The sequence below is a fragment of the Paroedura picta genome, chromosome 4 (genome assembly GCF_049243985.1).
Source record: "Paroedura picta isolate Pp20150507F chromosome 4, Ppicta_v3.0, whole genome shotgun sequence".
Taxonomy (NCBI): domain Eukaryota; kingdom Metazoa; phylum Chordata; class Lepidosauria; order Squamata; family Gekkonidae; genus Paroedura; species Paroedura picta.
Genome location: NC_135372.1, coordinates 37,236,738 through 37,256,847, shown reverse-complemented (window position 1 = coordinate 37,256,847; position 20,110 = coordinate 37,236,738). Strand labels below are relative to the sequence as shown.

Genomic DNA, 20,110 nt, shown 5'->3' with positions numbered 1-20,110 from the left:
TATACTCCTGACCAAAGAATGGTACACTCCTATCTGGGATGGTCATCGTCTTCAACTGAGCACGCACCTTCAGGAGGGGGGACCCACATGGAGGGGTGAGGGAGGAAGGGAACACATGCCTAGCCAGCCAGATCAGCTGAATCAGCCCTAACAATCAGTGGGATGGCAGATGTCACAGCCAGATCTTCCGCACTATGCCATTAAAAGGTTGATTGAATATGCAAAAGATCTAAATTCTTCATAACAAAGAGGGGAGGGTTTATCTTCATTGCTTTCGTTAGCTGTCCGATAATTTCTAAACCTCTTTCTTTCTTAACTCTAGGGTAAAGAGCAGGGGTAGTCAAACTGTCCATGGACTACAATTCCCATGAGCCCCTGCCAGCATTTTGACTACCCCTGGTAAAGAGTAATAGTATTACGGTATCTCACAGTAAAAAAGCATTCTTTTAATTACGAGTGTTCTTAATTTCCTTATAGTACATTAGTAGCACGACTGCCATACATTTTCAAAATAGTACATAGGGTGGTAGAAAAAACATAACATTTTTTCTCTTCTCTGTACAGACTGTATATGTTCAATTTTATCCCAGATTTATTTCACATATATAATGGGAGTAAAGTATCTTAAGACATTTTTTAGTTTTATTAATATGATCCAAATTTTAGCTGTGGGGCCAAGCATTTAATAAAAGTAGTTGGTAGAAAATTAGGCATATTCTGTGGCTTGCATTTAAAGGCCTAGGCTGCCAATCAAGTAGAAAATCCTTAATGAATTACTTATTTACTAGAAATGCCTGGCTGGAGGAGTACTTTTCAAGGAAAATGCTAGTAATTAGTTTATATATTGGAAAACAAGCTTCAAAAATATATTATGGTCATAAAATGGATTTAGAGCTTATTGCTATTCAAAGACTGAAATTACTTGGGTCCATCCTTTCTATGAAATTGTTCAGTTTGCAGCAGGGGTTTTGTTGCCTTGTCCTTCTCGGTGCACTTAGAGCTAGTACAGATAAGTGTGAATATGTTATTTTTGCTAGTTTTCCTTCCTTTAGGACAGGGTCTTTTACTTGTCCACCTGTTGTTCCTGAAGTAAATAGGTATGTGTAGGGCTGAAATCTGAGAGACTCTGGTTCGGATCTTCATTGTGCCATGAATCTCACTGCGTGACCCAGGGCTCTGTCTTCATGCTTCACAGAATTGTTACAGGACAAAATGGGGAAAAGCAAACTGTATGCTGCCCTGAGCTCATTGAACGAATGGTGGGATAAAAATGTCAATAGGAATATTTGCTGTCTGCAAACAGAAAATGAAGGGGAACTTGTGCACCTGAATGTTGTTTCAGTCATATTCCCAACTATATTTTGCCAATAAACATCAATAAACTCTGTCTGATTTTGCCAGTTTTGTTACCAACAATGTATACTAGCTGATTCATGATGCTCAAGTAGCTAATTGAGTCAGTGAAGTGTACTGGGCTATTGTTTATCCAGAACCTGGGAAATCTGAATTTACAGCCCCACTCATCCATGAAGTAGTTGATTTTAGGCTGTTATTATCTGGAGCTAATCTGCCTTGTCCCTGGCAGTTTATACTACGTTGTGAGGGAGACCCAGGCAGCCACATTGGTCCCAAGTGAAATCCAAACATTTAGAAGAACAGCTTTGTTATACCTATTATTTGGGTCAACCAAAATGATACAGTGTACAGACTTGAAGGTATTGGAGGGACGTGTACTGTAGAACAGGGGTAGTCAACCTGTGGTCCTCCAGATGTCCATGGACTACAATTCCCATGAGCACCTGCCAGCATTTACTGGCAGGGGCTCATGGGAATTGTAGTCCATGGACATCTGGAGGACCACAGGTTGACTACCCCGGCTGTAGAACATACATCCAATCTTTACTTGTTCACCTATGAGTCCATGTTGCTTTGTACGTTTAAGGACTCTAACCACTTTAATTCCCCTGCCAGGATTTGTTTAATTTTTAGAGGGGATATTGTCCTTCACTTTCAATAGGAGTAAGATTCAGGTGGATAGCCATGTTGGTCTGAAGTAACAGAGCAAAATTTGAGTCTTCATTGTGTCCAAAGAAGTATGCATGCACGCAAAAGTTTATACCCAGAATTGAACTTTGTTGGTCTTAAAGGTGCGACTGGATTTTGTTCTTTTCATTGAGGTATTTGAGAGAGATTGGTGTTAGGGATGCATTCCTTAACCCCAGCTGTGTTCTCATTGAATAATTGGGGAAATACTTCCCTCAAGTGAAGTTCTTCAGATTCAGGACTAAATTACTAGCTTTCTGCTCACGCAGCCACGTGCCTTGACAATCACCAGGGAAATGTTGTACTACATCAATAGACTGCTAGTGATGGCCCTCCAGGACAGCTTGGTGGCTTCTCTATGCAACAGGATGCTGAACTTGATGGATGACTAGTATGATCCAGTAGGGTATTACTTAAGTTCTTACGTTGAATCTCAGGGTTAGGTGAGCAGGAAGCTTATTCATCGAGCCTCACAGAGCTGTTGTGTGTGTGTGTGTGTGGGGGTGAATTTCTTACTTGTTTGTTCTTCCTTTTTCTCTCTGATAAACACCTTCTAACAAGGACTTAAAGTATTTAGACCTAGGATCAGGCTTATGCTGGCCATCTGTTCTGAGCATTACATTTTCCTCCTGGGACTATAGCAAAAAAGAAAAGCAAAAATAATTCTAGTGTTGAGTTTTAAAGTACGATGTTGTGAGTTGGTAAATGGAAATGGGTAAAAGCTATAATTTGACAACTGCTTAATTATGATGGTGACTGGTATTTGATAGAAATTTTGCCTTTGCTTTTGTGTATGTCTTTTTATTTCAGTCCTAATCACCAGGTCTTTGAAGTGCACAGTTTATGTTGAGGAGCTTTTCATTTTATTTTTGTACTGGGATAGAGAGGTGGTGACTGGTACAATTTTTTGTTAAGCATTGGGGGATTGTATGTGAGTTTCCTTTTGTGTTCAAAGGGGGTTAAAATATGTGCGATATCAAGCCTAACTTGTTTTAGTGCTCTAACAACATAAAGTGTCTCATTTTAATTTCAGCATATACGATTGTACTATTGGCATAAATGGTTATGAATCTCAGCAAACAACATTGCGAATACTCTGCCATTATTTTAATTGATGTACATATTGCTATAAAGGTAAAGGTATCCCCTGTGCAAGCACCGGATCATGTCTGACCCTTGGGGTGAAGCCCTCTAGCGTTTTCATGGCAGACTGAATACGGGGTGGTTTGCCAGTGCCTTCCCCAGTGAACATATTGCTATATACTCCCTTAATTCCTTTGGGAGTAAGGTTGGATACAATAAATATTGGAGAATTATACCATATCTACATTATTTTAATTAAATTTTGAATGGTTTATTAATTGTATGTGGCTAAGAATTAGGTATAACATAGTTACATCCAGTGCATGAAAACAAACAGAATCATAGGATCATGAAGTTGGAAGAGAACTCCAGGGTCATTTAGTCCAACCCCCTGCAGAATGCAGGAAATTCACAACCTTCTGCCAACCCACAATGACCAAAATTCCATGCTCAGATGATTTCCACCCCCAAAAAAACAACAACAACAAAACACTAGAATCCTTGGTCAGTCCAGTCTGGAGGAAATTTGCCTTTTGACCCCACAGTGGCAATCAACACTTCCCTGGGCATGCAAGAGCCAAGTTCTGACAAAAGCCCTTCTGCCCACCCACTTACAATCTGCCTAAGTTCACAGAAACAGCATTTCTGTCAGTTGGCTACTTATTTATGTTTCAGTTTATTTGTTTCAATTCATATCCCGCCACTCCCAGGAGTGGCTCGTGGCTGGTCTGCTTATCTAGCCTCTGCTTAAAAACTTCCAAAGAAGGAGAACAAACCACCTCCTGAGGAAGCCTATTCTACTGAGAAACCACTCTGTCAGGTTACATAAAATCATGAATCTTAGAATGCTTTCCTAATATATCATTACCATTCCTTAGCTTTTTAGGTTCATTTTAACTCTGGCAATAATTAAAAATAACCAAAGTAACATGATATTTGGGCTTTGGGGAGCCTCCCATTGGTGGTAGGCTTCTAAATTATGAGACATGCATTAGGACATACCAGAAGTATTACAAAGGGGATATGTGCAGTCATTTTTTAAAAATCTGTGATGAATACAGGAGGACAGTCTCCCAAAGTAGTATGTTGAGACTAAGAGGGTTACCACTTACAGGTGATTATTATTTGAGTTGTTGATTTGGCAGTTTTCAAATGTTTACATGTTAGGGCTGCATATTTCCGGGGTTTATCAAACAAAACTGAAACTTGACTGTGACTCACACTTAATTTCAGGTTGTCTTGGTTTTTATTAGCTATTCTCAAACTCTAAAGCAGTTGAAATTTGCAAAGTCTCAACACAAGGTGGCACTATCGCACCATCGTGTGAAAGACATACCAGATATTTAAGAACTAGCACTTGCTACAAGTTTAAATTTCCCTCTTAAAAGATTTCTTGTAGATAATCAGCATTCTCACTGGAACAGTGCTAATGGCTCTGTGCGTGAATGAGGTTTAATTAGGTAAAAAATTGCTGTTTATCAAGAGTGTCTATTTTTTGCTTACATTTAGTCATAAGTTCATGAGCCTCTTGTGGCACAGAGTGGTAAGGCAGCCGTCTGAAAGCTTTGCCCATGAGGCTGGGAGTTCGATCCCAGCAGCCGGCTCAAGGTTGACTCAGCCTTCCATCCTTCCGAGGTCGGTAAAAATGAGTACCCAGCTTGCTGGGGGGTAAACGGTAATGACTGGGGAAGGCACTGGCAAACCACCCCGTATTGAGTCTGCCATGAAAACGCTGGAGGGCGTCACCCCAAGGGTCAGACATGACTCGGTGCTTGCACAGGGGATACCTTTACCTTTACCTTTTTAGTCATAAGTTCTGCTTTTTCATATCTGTGATGTGATATTTAAAATACCCAAAATCAGTGCTCTGCATAGTAACTAAATCCCTGTGATTTTGTACTGTGTATGTTTTGTACTACATTCATGAAACATACAAAAATAGGGAGAAGAACTATCTATCTTGGAAAGAATCGATATATCTCAAATGCCTGACAGATGTTATGTATGTGTGGTACATTTCCTACCCCATGATTTAGTTTGGTAGTGAATACATCCAGCTACGTGGAGCAGAAAACGTCCAGCAATTTACTTTTACGTTCAGCAAGCGTACAGGGCAGTGTTGTTGTTTTTTTCTTGAAAAGGGGGAGGTAGAAGTATTTATATAAAACACTTTTAAATCGAGTTTGAGCTTTCATCTTGAAGACAAAGAGAAATAGCTTAACAAATTGCTATTTATCAAAATCTTGGTTCTGAAGAGTTGGTTACAAGCACAGTTAGTGAAGATAGTGAGGTAAGTTGTCCTCCGTACACTTATAGGCAGTTCTCTCTGAAGATTTAAATTGTCCCATATTTTTGTTAATACTTTTGTTCAAGAGTTGGACCCTACTGAATGGCTAATATAAGAAGGAAGTGCTTTGTAAAGTACTTAACATTTTTGAACTGGCAGGTTGAAGCAATCTCAGAAGCTAAATGTTGCTATTGGGGGGATGACGACAATTTGTTCATGATGTAAAAGGGGCAAAATTCCTGGGCTTTCATGTTTCTGCCCTCCTCTCATGTGTTACACCAAAAGCAAAAGCTTCCTGGTTATGAAATATATTTCATATAATTGCTGTCCATTGTGATGACTGAAATGTGGGTGATTTAAAAGATGAGGTTTTTTTATGGTGTACAAATTGCTATTTGTAGATGTTGTTTTAAAGGAAAATTTGGCCATTTACAACCGCTGTGCAGGCCAGATGACCAAATTCTTCTCTAAAACAGTACCAGCAGCCATTGGTCAGACCCATGACCTCTATAACATCTGTGTTTGTGCTTAATCACAGCCTGTGGTTATATCAAAGACTTCCTCAACCACAACATTTTCAACATCTGTGCTGTGTGCAAGCATGAGGATTTCATATGTGGTACATACAGATTCTGTTTTTATGTTTGCGTGCTGTGGCTGAATGCATCTGGCTCCTTCCACGCAGGAGGTAATGCTTCTTAAAAATGGAACCTAATGCAGCAAGCACAGGCATCCACCCAAAAAACAAATTCTGCTACTTCAGACCAATACCAACCAATAGATTCTATCTTAACAATTTTCATTTCTATAAGTAAATTTACTGATTAATGACAAATTGTCTTAGAAGCTAAGGTTTAAATGAGTTACAGTTCTTTTTAGTCATTGTCCTTTGGAAATTTGAACAGGTGACCTTTATTCTGTTATAAAAATAAATTTAGTCTTAAAAGAAGTGGCATAGGGGGCTATGTTTAAGAGTCTATACAGGCCCCTTGGCTTTACACTTGTGTTTTTGAATACCGAGCAGAATATATGCAACCAGGATCATAGAAGATGGGAACAGGAAGATTGCAGACTATGTTGAAAATTGAGGTTCCTCATTTATTATGTCAAATGGCAACGACCCAGAGCATAGCTTTGTAAAATTGTATGGACATAAGATAGGTAGAAAATTTCTATAAAACAGTTTACCATATTGTGTTACGAGGCTATGACTTCCTTAGTTTATGGCACTATAAACTGTTTCTGACTAGTTTTTATTTTCTTCTAGGAATGATGACTCAGGTGCCTTGATGATGAATTGATTACTCAATCCACTACTTCAGATGTAGGGCAGCAGCCTGATGGTGTGGGCAGTATGGACCTAATGAACGGGCAGCCCAGCAGTGTTAATATTGCAGCTACTGCTTCAGAGGTAAGGAGTCAGAAACAAGAGTCCGTTGTGTAATTGTGTTTTTAAAACTGCAGAGTTGGCTCTTGGCCTCGTTTTTATTTAATCTATATATACGAATGGCCCCCTCAAAGTCCCACTCTATTCCTCAATGTGGTGAGGGAGTGAACTGCGGAGGTCACAGCCCGCAGGCCAATTACAGAGGCACGGGGAAGGACATGGCAACACATCCCATCTTTCTTGCAAAAAAAATTCTATGGAAAGTACGTCAGCTATGGTATGGAGTGGTAGGCCCCCAGGCCTGAACAAGCAACTGGGGAAGGGCGACAGCTCTCTACCAGTAACCTGGGCATCTATGGACACTTAGCTGCCAATGTAGACCATGGAGAACACAGAGGCCTGAGCCAAAAGAAAACCAGAAAGATTGCAATATGGAATGTACGTGGAATGTCACAAGGAAAATTGGATGTTATGAAATCAGAAATGACCTGACTCAACATCAATCAGCTCGGCGTCAGTGAGCTACACCGGACAGACAATGGCCATTTTCCATCCGAAGACTTTGCAATCTACTATTCCGGTTACGACAGTATCAAAAGAAATAGTGTGGCCTTTATTGCAGATAAGATGACAGCTTGTGCAGTAGAAAGTCACACAGCATTAAATGACAGAATTATGTCCATCTGAATTTGGGGAAAGCCAATGAACACAACTATTGTAGAAGTGTATGCACCAACCACGGCTGCTAATGAAAATGAAATAGAAGATTTCTATGCGAAAGTGCATGAAACAATGAAACAGGTGCCTCAAAAGGACATAAGTCAGTGGTCCCCATCCTTTTTCAGGCCGGGGACCGGGGGGGGGGGAGGGAGGCACGGGCCTCTCTCCCCCCCGCGGTACGGCGCTCAAGTCCAGATCCAAAAATCCCAGACATAGCTAGACAGCTGATAGATTCCAGATGATCATCACTAATGGAAAGATTGCAAGGCCCTACCTGGACTCCTTGGATTCACTGCTCTCCTCTGCAGGGGTCATTGAGACTTTTCCAGCTGTCCATGACAGCCCTCCAGTTGACCATAGATTTTCTATTGGTGGTTACACGTAGTCCTGTTGGCACTCACTCACCCTCTGTTTGAACCTCTTGAGAGAAGTTCCGTTAAGATGGTTGAGAGTAAAGGTTCTGTTTTTGAAAGCTGTGATGTCAATGGCAAGGGTATCATAATCAGAAATTATATCTACCAGGGAAGGTCTGTGTGTTTTTTCATATGGACAAAGTGGTCCTAAGAGTAGATCCAGTATTCACTACAAAGCTCAATATTTCCTCGCACCAGAGAATATTTATGCCTTCATCCTGCCAAGACCTATTTCACCCCAAAGAAAAGGACTGACACATGCTTAGATCTTCACAGAGCCCTAAAAATCTATATCTCCCAGCATAAGTGTAATTCTCTGTTCATCTCAGTGAGCCAGCTGTCATCTCAACAGCTGTCATATCAAAATGTCTAGGGCAGCAATAAGTATACATCGAAAATAAAGTAAGACCTGGAGTCAGTTCATCTTGCACACTTACCAAGTCAGCAAGCTCCAGCTGCCACCAGAAATCACAGCTCATTCAATTCCTACTGCTGCAATTGGATGGGAGTTATATTTGGAAATTTTAAAATATTGGGTGATATTACCATATATGGTCATTTCTACCTGTTCCCCCCCCCCTCCCAAAATGGCCAGTGATGGACCTGGAGGGTGTGGGAAAGGGAATAGGCCATAGAAATCTTTGCTTACCGAGGCTCGTTTTATACAGAATATGGTAGCGACTGGAGTAAACAGAGGTAAGTATCATTTCAACTAAACAGTTTGGGGGAGGAGGCAGAGAACGGAGCCGCATAGGCCTGATCTAGCCCTATTTCTGGCATTGGGATTGGCATGGGCCTGCTCTCGCCCTGTTGGTGGTGGGGTGTGTTTGGAGGCAGTGGTGCAGCATGGGCCTGCTCTCACTCTGTTTCTATCATTGGGGGGACGGTTGGGTAGATGGAGCCATATAGGCCTACCCCAGCCCTGTTTCTGCAGGCCCCCACAGGGAAAGAAGACCAAACTGGCAGCCAGCCCAGAATGCAAGTGTGGTTCTGTTCACAAAAAATGCGAAAATATTTCTGTGCTGTGACTTCCTGTGCTGTGTGAGTGGCCTGGTGATGTCACACCTGGTGGGAGTGTCTGGGTTGTGTCACCTCTGGTGGGGAGGCGTGGAAGGGAGATGTGGCCTGATGACATTATTTTCATGGTTTCTTGAAGCTGAAGAATATTTTAGGGGTTTTTCAACAGTAAAAAAGTTGAGAAAGGCTGCAGTGGACACTGAAGCTTCTGTTGAAAAAAACAACAACAACCCATAAGGTGGCTCGTAGTCATCTCTATCAATCTTCTTCAGACACTGCAAATGAATACCCTTGCCTCAGCTGACACAGCCTTCAGAACAAGGGTCTTACAAGCACGTGGTACAGATGGACTAGTTTTCCCACCCAACTTGGGATACAACTGCTTTGGGACATTGTATGTCAAGATGCCCTCTCCCTCAGAGTGGGAAAGGAACATGAACATTGACCATGAGTGTTCCTTCTACACTAAGGAGGGGAGGGCATCTTGTTCCATCCTGATTTAAAGGAAGGGAATACAAGCTGTTTTCTTCATATTAATGTCTTCTTCTTTCCTGTCCTAACATGTTTCCTCTTTCCTAAAATATTGAATAGTTTACTCAGTGTTTTAGTATAGATACTTCTTCAGGAATTACTGAGTGGGTGACTTCTACGTAGGAGACCAGAAGTCTGGAAGTTTTTTAGTCCTGCCCCCTTGATGGGTCATGGGTACACCCATGTCAAGATGTCCACCCTCCCTCAGAGCAGAAGGAACCCTAACAATAAGTGCCTGTGTGCCTTTTTCGTTTGTTTGTAAAAGTAGTTTTTTTCTGGAAAAGGTGCACATTTTAAATTCTCAAAAAAGTTTTCCATTATGTATGACATCAAATTTCATTCATTTTAGAGTTAATCCTTACTGAACACTGTTTTCTACCTGTTTAGGGGAGGGGAATGACTGTAAAAAGCCTAGAATGGGTATGTACTCATATATTTTTCGCTTTACATTGAGAGGACTTTTGTCCTTCTGTTCCCACAGAAGAGTAGCAGCTCTGAGTCGTTGAGTGACAAAGGTTCTGCTGAACTGAAGAAAAGTTTTGATGCAGTAGTATTTGATGTGTTAAAGGTTACACCAGAAGAATATGCGGTAAGTAATTCACAGATGTTTTACTAATCTGACTGCTTTAATTTCCTTGTACTTGTAAACTCCTTCCAACTAATCTTCCAGTGTGTTATTTATTCAGAACAATACGTCGAACTCATTGATCACAATGAATGAATAGTAACAACAATAAAAACAATGAACAGAGAAAACTTTCAGCATGTAACAATCTAAAAGGCCCATGGTTGGTACAATCAGTCACCTGGGTTCAGGGAGGGCGGATCGGGGCCCAGTGGCTGTTTTTTAGTTTTGGTCGACCTCAAACAAATGCCTGCAAAACTGAGGGCCCTGATTTTCTCTGGGAGCCTGTTCCACCAGGTGGGGGGCAGGGCAGAAAAGGCTCTGGCCCTGGTTGAGGTGACGTAGACTTCCTTGGGGCCAGGGATCATTATCCGATTGGAGGTGGTGGAGCAAAGAGCTCTTTGAGGGGTATAGGGTGAGAGGGTCCTTCAGGTACACTGGGCCCAGACCGCGTATGACCTTGAAGGTAATTACCAAGAACTTAAGCCTGATCCAGAATTTGACTGGTAGCCAGCACAGCTGTTGGAGGACAGGCCGGATATGGGACTTCCATGGTATTGCTGTGAAGACCCTGGCAAAAGCGGACACACTATGGTTGGAGGCTCAAGGGGTATTCTCTCTTCCCATTCTTCCCTCCCAAAAATAAATCTGTTATGTTGCAGTGTCTTAACTCCTTAAAGAAAAGAGAGAGTATGGCAGGGAGTGATGGACTAACCAACAAACTATGGGCTAAAAATATAGGGATAACCCTATCCTTTGTATAGGAGCCCTATTGGAATGTGATTTAAGAGATTTGCTGAAGGTGCCATTGCAGTTGTTGTCTCTTCTGGCCAAGCATATCTGTGTATCATCTTCTAGGACAGTTTGTTAGGAGGACGTGCTGTGAGAATGGGGATTGTAGTGTGACTTGCTGTTTTGTGTTTTGAGTTTTAATCTTCTGGCTTATCTGAGGTTGACTGAGATGCTGTAGTGTATCTATCTTATATGACAAAGAGCATTGCTGGGGTGATGTGGTGCATGCCTGGGAATTGTTTTCGACAGAATTAGCAATTAAAGTTTTCACAATTTTTGTACTGCCCAGTTCTATCCCCCCTCCCCACCAGGAATGGTAACATTCCTGAAACCTAATTCTTTAGATTCAAACATTACAGTTGAAAACCAACAAGTAAAAGTAGAGGGGCTGATTAATAAATCGTGTATTTTAATGTTCTTTCAGGGTATAGATATGATTGTATTCTTCCCCCCTTTGTTGCAGGGATATTGTACAGCGTACATAACCTTGTAGTACTGCAATTGACAAGTGACCTTTTAATTGTCAAAACTGCACCCTCAAGCAGTTGCTAAATATGTCCCAAGGAGGAATTGCTTCTGGGCATTATTCCCTCTATAACAGATATTAATGTGGAAGTGGGTGTTCCTACATCCCAGGAGTTTTTCTTAATACCAGAAAGAATATAGAAGTGGAGAACAGAAGCATCCACCTGCCAAGGCATAATGTCTGGGTCTCTTGTTGGTGGTTATTTCTTGAAAGCTTCATTCATATATATATAATTATAGTTGCTTGCCTGTAACTGTTGTTAATTGATGTGTGTGTGTGAGTGAGTGAGTGATTGAGATGTTTTGTTTTGGGTTTTTTGGTGTGTGTGTGTGTATCTGTCTTGTCTATATGCCAGGGCCAATTCACCACCCAGGGCACCAAGCTCACACGGGGCACTACATTTTGATGAGGACAGTTATGTGGGAGGAGGTTACTGGTGCGGCCTTCTGCTGTGCCACTGCCCCACTGCAAGGTGACTTCCATAGGTGCCAGCAGTGCTCCTGGGACTTGTCTTCCTCCTGTGCTGCCACTGCCAGGGAGAAGTGATGGGCTTCCTATGCCTTCCCCGCTGCTGCCCTGCTTGTGACCCCAAAATATCTTGAGCCCATCCTATCAGCTGCTGGCTGTACCCTTTAAAATGGTGAACAAATGTATGTTAAATAATATATAAGTACCAATCATGAAATCAGCAGTTAATTAGTAAGAATATGAAGTAGCGTTGTGTCTTGGGGGATTCTGTTGCTATAATTCGCTCACAGTGTGGTGTTCAGCCACTGCTTCAACAAGTAGCCGCCTTGTTGCCTAGGTATGTGGCTCCTGCTGAGTATGTTGCATTTCTAAGAGACAGGGGTGTGAGTTGTTCCAATTTCCAGTAACACCCAAAAAATTTTCCTCTCCTAGGTGCAGACGCTGTGTGGGAGAATTGTTCAAAAAGTTGCCGGAAAGATTGCTGGAGTGGTTGCAAGCAGTTTTACTTTTGGGAAGATTAGAAAGGCCTTCTGATTATTTTACTTTTCAGTCTGTTTACATCAAGTGTAGTATAAATATTTCTTTGTGCTTTTATTTACTCTTTTTAGAAGGTGTTAGTAAAGAGTAATGCTATAAAATACCAAATTCCATAGAAGACCTCAGCTTTTCGAGGATTAACACCATTTTAATTTGTTACTCTCATACAGCAGTATCTAATTCCTTAATAAAATCCAGGCATTTAATATTTAAACTGACTGGCGAAAAAGTATATTTACTAACAAGCGGCTAAGTAAAAGATGATCAGACATTGATTTAAAATTAGATTTGGCTGAGATTGATTTATGCTTCTTTCTCATGATGAGCTTATCAGTTATTGCATTTGCTAGAAAGGGAGACGCCGAGGACTGTAAGTCATTACCCCAAAAAAGATTACACATAAAAGGATTTTTAGTATTGTACATAACTAATTTGAATGCAGATTAAAAATGTCCCTTTTTAGGGTGGGTCATGTGTATGTGGGAGGGAGGACTCAGGTCTTCCTTTCCAGTAAATATGCCTAATAGACCTGGTGTGTTTCAAAAGGAATTGAAGAGACAATCAAGACTCTTCAAAAATTGTTTCCTGAAAGATAGATGAACTTCTTTAGTATACCTGATGTTGCTCCTGTTATCTTTTATGGTAGACTAGTAAATAAGCCCGCTGCAGTCAAAATGCGACTGCTCCGCGCAACTGCTGGGGGCTCCCTCGGGCGGTGGCCTGACGCGGCGAGAGGCGCTTCGCGCCTCTCGTTGTGTCAGGCCAGGAGCAACTGCGAGCCGCACTGTGCACGGCTCGCAGTTGCTGGGACTGGGAATCACAGGGACCAATCGGCGCCTGCCGATTGGTCCCTCCGATTGTCTGTCATGAGGAAGGGTCCAATCCGGACCCTTCCTCATCCCGGACACATCCCGCCCAAGAACGCCTTACTCTTTTATTTAGTCCATGGCGCCCGCGGTGCCACGGGCGGTGTACAGATAATGTTTAGTGTTGCAAGGAATGCAGATGACCTTGCTTGGCTCTCAACATCTGGGTGCTAAGACATTTGAAGATTGGTTTCACTTTGTAGTTTAGATAAAACTGCCTTTCTGTGGTAATGCCTTTTGGCGCACAAATCTCGTGGAAGCAGGGCGGAGGGTATATCTGGTCCTGAAATACTCTGTGGGGCATCTTCAGCAGTGTTTCTCTGTAATGGCAAGTTCCTCTAGTTGCTCCCTGAGACTCTCAATAAAGCTACTGTTTACTTCTCACTGCATAGAGTCCTGAGTTGGATTTGGTGTATTCATGGGCATATATCTCAGGGTCATGACACTAATCCTGACAAATGTGACGTTGGTTGGAAAGGCTGAGATTTTGAAGGAGATTGTACTTCTTATAGACGACTCTGTTAAGAGTCTGAAGTTATATCTGACCCAACATTCAAATTATTTCAAACTGTAAAAAATGCTTTTTTTCATTGTCGTTTAACTCAAAGGATAGCCACCTGGAGGTAGCTGACCTGGCACCTTGGATACACACAACACACTCTTGAAGAGAACTTGGAAGCTCCAGCTAGTGCAGAATGCCTCAGCTCATTTACCATTGGGGACTAGGCAGAGTATGCATAATACATTTATTCTGCAGGCATTCTGATTTGCTTCTGGGTTCAGTTCAAGGTGCTGTTATTACCCACAAAGAATTTCACTGCATAATACTTACACATCTCCAAGACTGCCTGTCTTGATTTGATCCATTGAGCCAGCTTCATTTATAACTGCAAAGCCTTCTGGTGCCACCCACCCGGTGGTTAAGATAAATGGCTGTCAATAACTTGAGCTTTCTTGGTTGTAGCTCCCACCGGGTAGAATGACCTGCATGATGAGTTCAAGGAAGTTTCTGCATTTCTGCCCTTCTACGGAAAGTTGAAAAGGGAATTATTCAGGAGGACTTTGTAATAAGGGAATAGGACTATATGTTTAATGTCTGAAATAATCAACCTTTTAAATATATCATGCTATTTTATATCATGGTTTAGTGCACTGGTGGCCTTTTTGCTGTGCATAAAATTTGTAATTCATTTTGAATCTCAGTGAAAAACATGGCCTTATATAAAGCAAATAAAGGTGTTCTGTGAGTACAGATGTAACATTTCTGGAAATGTTGAAGACATGGGGAGGGAATGTTTTTTGGGGGGGAAGGGGTAAATTGAATTTTTTGGAGAAGTTGAAATACATTCAATACTTGCTGTTCTGTCAAACCCAGACTAAGTTTACTGCTTTAATAACAAAGTGCTTCTCTAATGTGCTTAGTATATAAAAGTGTAATATTTACAATTTGGAATTTGAAAGTTATAACTGCCTGAGTTTTCTGCAAGCAAAATTGCAAATAAAACCATACATAATAGAAAATAGTAAGTTGATGTATTATTATTATTACTAGGACCAAGCCCATTGTAAATATAATGGTCGCTAGATGTGCTTTTGGGGCTTGGGGGAAGGCTCCCCCCCCCCCGGCAGCAGCATAGCCTTCCCCCCTGGGCCCAGAAGCGCACCCGCAGCCTCCTCAAAGGCTGGACTCTGAGGCATTGTACGATTTTGAAGTCCCACGTCCAAACCTCCAGGAATATTTCCAACCCAGGGCTAGCCAACCTCAAGGTGGGGCCTGGAGAGCTCCTAGAATTACAGCTCATCTTCATAGTATAAAGATCAGCCCCCCAGGCAGAAAGGGCCTCCCACACAGGCTGCTGTTGAATGGAAAGACTTGGGGCCTACTGCACAGGGTTGTTGTGCAGATGAAACAGACAAAAGAACCTCCGCAACAGCATCCAATTTCATCTGCATAATAATGCTGTGCAGTGGCTTGAAATCTGCAGAGAGTTGCAAAGAAGGAAGTACACATGGCTTGGCTGTGTCTAACCCCCGGGCAGAGCAGTATTTTAAGTGAGAAGGGGCTTTTCTGGGCCTCCCTGTCAGCCGTTTGGCAGAAGGAGAAATCCCCCCCCCTCAAAAGGAATGTCCACCCCCATGCCCTGAGGCTCCCCTGCATTGCTCTCGAAAACGCCTCCCTCCCCTCAGTCAGGGGCTGTTATAGGCTTCTTCCCAGCAGGCTTGAAGGGAGGGAGGGGGACGGAGCACACTCACCAGCCTCCTGTCAGCTCTGTCAGGGTTCTGAGGCAATTTACAGTTGGACATGAAAGTTAGGACAGCCTGGGGGTGAAAAGAGCTGGCACAGCCTGTCCAAACCTCTGTTCTCATCCCCCTTGACAGTCCTACTGACCTCCTCTCCCTGCGGTGGTCAGGAGCAGACTGGCAGCGATGTCTCCAGATTGTCCCTGGCTGAGCTGGTATGGTGGAAAAAACCCAATTCAAACCACAATCCATTCTCCCCACTGGAAATCTCATAGTGGGAAGAGGGGGGGCAGATGGAACCCGTAGCCGCCATTCATATTGCTCTATCCTGGAAGTGGTGCTTTACAGATCTTCCTTGCTGCGCCGTCCTCAACCATAGACCTGGTAGAATATCTCCATTTTGCAGGGCCTGCGGAACGCTGGAAGTTCCTGTATCCTATGCTATAACCCATATACCTTAATTTTTGTTCTCTGAAAAGTAGGGAGGAAAAACAAATTAAACAGAAAACACAAGCTTTTTGTTAAATAACATAAAATATATTTGGTCAGATAGACTCACACAAATGGTCAATAACATCTAGATGCAGTTCCAGCTGTCTTCTTCCTCTTATAGCAAGATAGTTCAGTTCTTCATGAAACTCTCAAGAGCTTTCCTCCGAGGCTTTGGTGCAATTTGTGCCCACCTCCTACTGATCTTCCACCACCAACACCCAGGGAGTAGGGTAATGAGCTACTTGATACCAAGCTGTGAATATGTGTGTCATAGCAGTTGTAAGGAGAGGTAAAAAGATCAATACAAGAGAAGAGAAAGGTCAAAAGGGCCATTGAAACAATGAAATCCCTGCATGCTACCATCATAAAAATCAGGTATCCTTTTAAGTACATAAATTTATCGTGTCTTTAAGAGCTGTATACATCTTGCGCTGAACTGTATGGCCCAAGCTAGTCCAAGTTGGAAAGTTAAGCAGGGTCAGCCTTGGTTAGTATTCGGATGGGAGATTGCCAAAGAATACCAGGGTTGCATCTCAGAGGCAGGCAATGGAAAACCACCTCTAGACATCTCTTTACCATGAAAACCTTAGGGGTCTCTATAAGTCAGCTGCAATTTGAGGACTCTTTAATCCACCATTATAGCCACAATTATGTCCAGCTTGTCTTTAAAGCTATTTCATTCATTCTAAAAGAGAAGTTTCATTAGAGTTTTTTCAGTACTCCCTAAAATTTCCAATTCTTCCTATGGAAAAATTGAAAAAAAGGGCTTCAGTACCACACCTTTGAATATCATTGAGGCAGGTGATATTAAGCCTTGTTATTTTTATTTGTGATTTAATGTTTTTACATATTTATATGCCTGCACCCTTAATCTTTATTATTATACATAAAATCATTTTTGTGTTTCCTGCGCCTCTGATTGGCCTTCATCAGGGAATGAACCACTCTGAACTTCTGAGGGCCAATCACAGGCTCTTCCATGTCCCATCCTCCTCCCCTCCAGTGCTTCCCACAACAACAAAGAGCCAGCAAGGAGGTAAGCCATGACTTCCCTGCCCTCCTGGCCACAAGACTGGGCCTGCTGGTGCCGCCACGCCACTCTCTCCAGGATTCTGGGCACCTCGAAAGGGCAGGGAAGTCTGGTCAGACATGCTTTGTGCTGCCACCACCACTCTTGGGGCCAGGGAAGGGAGAGGAAGGCTGGCCGGTCACACTGTATGTCAGCCACACCACTCTTTCTGGCTGCCCCTCCTGTCTGTTTTTAATACGGGCTTCTCCACTAGTACAATATAATATGAAGAATTCTAGTAAATACAAGATTGTGAAGAAATAACTTCTGGAGTGAACGTCTGTCATAAAACTGAAAGATAAAACATAGTTAAAGTGTGTGTGTATGGGGGGTTATATTGCAGATTGCTACCTCAGAATCAAATGACATATGTTCATTTTAGCTTTTTAGCAAAATTGTGAGGCTTGATTCCAGGTTTGCTTTGGCATTGGAAAGATGGGAAGTATCTAGTATCTGAAACTGACTCTATAGTGGGTATCAACCTTGCTACAGTTCTGAATTTTTACAGTCAGAATTTTTTAAGCAACTTAATCTATGGATAATTATTGTCCTCCTGTAATTCCTTGGCTGGCTTCCATGCTCTTTTTTTTGGGAGGTTACGGTTCAGTTGTGTCCCAGCGCCTTGGTTGGACTGTGAAAAAAATTGAACAGCTGAGTACTTTGTAGTCCTTCCATGTGGAAATTTTCCTGCCAAATCCCAAGCCAGCAGTCTCTGAACACTACATCCTCAGTAGAAGCACCACAGTTGTGGAATGCTTTCCAACAGGAGGATCACCCAGCTCTTTGCTTAAGCATTGCTAGCATTTAAAGGTTCCTACTGCTAGTTTGCTGGTGGTATGTGTGTATGTTTGTTTGTTGGTTGGTTTTAAGTCTAAGCTTGGATTTTTGCTCTGGCCAGAAATAGTGTTTTTTCTGCTTGTTTTCATAGTATGTCATGCTTTGTGTTGATTTTGTGCTTTTAAAAAGATCTTGATACTGTCCACTGCGTTTACATGCAATTTTATCAAAGCCAAGGGTTTTTTTTTCAAAATAAAGGTGGCCCTGGTAGAATGTCCTTAAAGTCCATATATAGTCCAATATCCCAATTCCAGCTGAGGCCGTAATACTGATAATCATCTTTGTATGGAAACACTTTTTGTAGTTACATTCAGTAATTAGAAAGAGCCAATATCCCCAGTTGGGTTCTGTGTAGCACAGTTACACCTTAAAATCTACCCAGCGATTCTGGTAGAGTGCATTTCAAATGTCTTCACTCAAGCATTCATGAATATTTATCCCTTTGAATAATAATTTTTGTTCGTTTTTTTCTTTACTAAAACAAAACAAACTTACTTCCCTGGGAGAAACAAAGTTGCTTCTGTGTGTATATTCATCCTGCATATTTTTCTTGTTTTTGAATTATTTTTCATCCCAGATGTGAGAAAGAAAGTTGTCAGATAAAAATTTTGTAATCATACCTGGAATTACCTATTGATGCACCTAAGGTTATGGTAGTGGGGTTTTCAGCATGCAGAAAAAGATAACTAAAGGATGGGTTTATGAAGTTTATGTGTACAGAGAAAGTGGGTAGACATTATTTTTCCCCTTCTCTTGTAGTACTAAAAACATACAAAATAAATAATTGTAGATTCAGACCAGGGTTTCATGAAACCCTGGGATTTCTTGATATCCCTGGAAGGGTTTCCTGAATGGGTGGGAGTTAATTAATTTGTATATATTTATTATTATTATTAATATTATTAATAATAATATATTATTATATATATGATTTGGTAAACATCAACCTGATTCCCTCCTCCCCCTAAAGAGGTAATGATGGGCCCGGAAGGGGTGGGAAAGGGAGGAGTCCCAAATGGGTATATACACAGCTATTGCCTCCCAACTGTATTTTGCACAATTGCACCACTTTTGGGGTATCTTGAAAGCTGAAGAATATTTCAGGGGTTTCTCAATAGTAAAAATGTTGAGAGAAGGCTACAGTTTACTATCAGTGATCTGAAGTATGTTGTTGCCCAGATGCCTAAAGATCATTACGTAACTTTTTAATCTTATTTTTTAATTATTTATATTGGTTTATAAAAGTAGAAGAAAAAATTATAAGTGCAGAAGAAAAGTGGATAATATAAAAAGAATTATCACTTTCAGTTGTTTCTCTAATCTAATACAAGTTTCAAACCTGCTTGTTCATATAGCCTTAAATAAAATGCCAATGACTTTGAAATTCATCTGAGAGTCTCATGTTTACTGAGTTCATCAGCTCAAGCCATTTTGCATAGTTCTCCGTTTATCAAACCAATCTAGTTCTCCAAGTTTATCAAGCCAATCTGTCACCTTAGGTAGGTTTGAATGCTTCCATTGCTGAGCAATTACTATTCTTGCCACTGTCATGTGGGGGAAATTGTTGGCATTATTGGGGAGATTATAAGGCATAAAGCTTAACAACATAAAATCAGGAAACATAGGAAATTTCACATTCAACATCTGTTCTAACTTAGTATGAATTTTTATCTCAAATTTCCTAACCTTCTTCCAATTCCACCACATATGATAAAAGGAACCAACTTTTTCATGGCACCTCCAACATTTACCATCATGTTGTATGGACATTCTACTTATCTCTTTTGATGTTATATACCACCTGTAGAACATTTTATACCAATTTCCCCTTAGTAATTGACATTTCATAAATTTTGTTTTACCCCCAACGCTATTCCCATTTATCAAAAACATTATGATTTAAATTAACTTTTGAATCTTCTTCTTCTTGTTATCATCAACTTTCTTTAGAATTTTTAGTCCCTATGAAGGAAATCCGAATCATCGCTTCCTCCAGTGGGATGCGGTGGGAATCAAGCAATGGAACAAAGCTATTTATAATCCACTAGAGAAAATATCCAAGTTAGGCTATTAGTAATTGCTCCTATAGTTTTTTGGAGTGGGAAGATGTGAGGCGTGAGCTGCAATCCCTTTCTGTGTTGTGAGTAAAATCCAATTTGAAGCTTCATGTGCTGTT

General features: G+C 41.4%; 1 protein-coding gene across 2 annotated transcripts in view; it reads left to right on the top strand.

Moving 5' to 3' along the window:
* The window catches only part of RALGPS2 (Ral GEF with PH domain and SH3 binding motif 2), a 133,146-nt gene that overhangs the window by 29,274 nt on the left and 83,762 nt on the right, over positions 1 to 20,110 (top strand). For both annotated transcript variants that reach the window (XM_077332475.1, XM_077332476.1), the window contains exons 2-3: positions 6,681 to 6,824; positions 9,963 to 10,070. In XM_077332475.1, coding sequence (XP_077188590.1) covers positions 6,768 to 6,824; positions 9,963 to 10,070 — 165 coding nt within the window. In that variant the 5' untranslated portion in view covers positions 6,681 to 6,767. The remainder of the gene's footprint in view (positions 1 to 6,680; positions 6,825 to 9,962; positions 10,071 to 20,110) is intronic.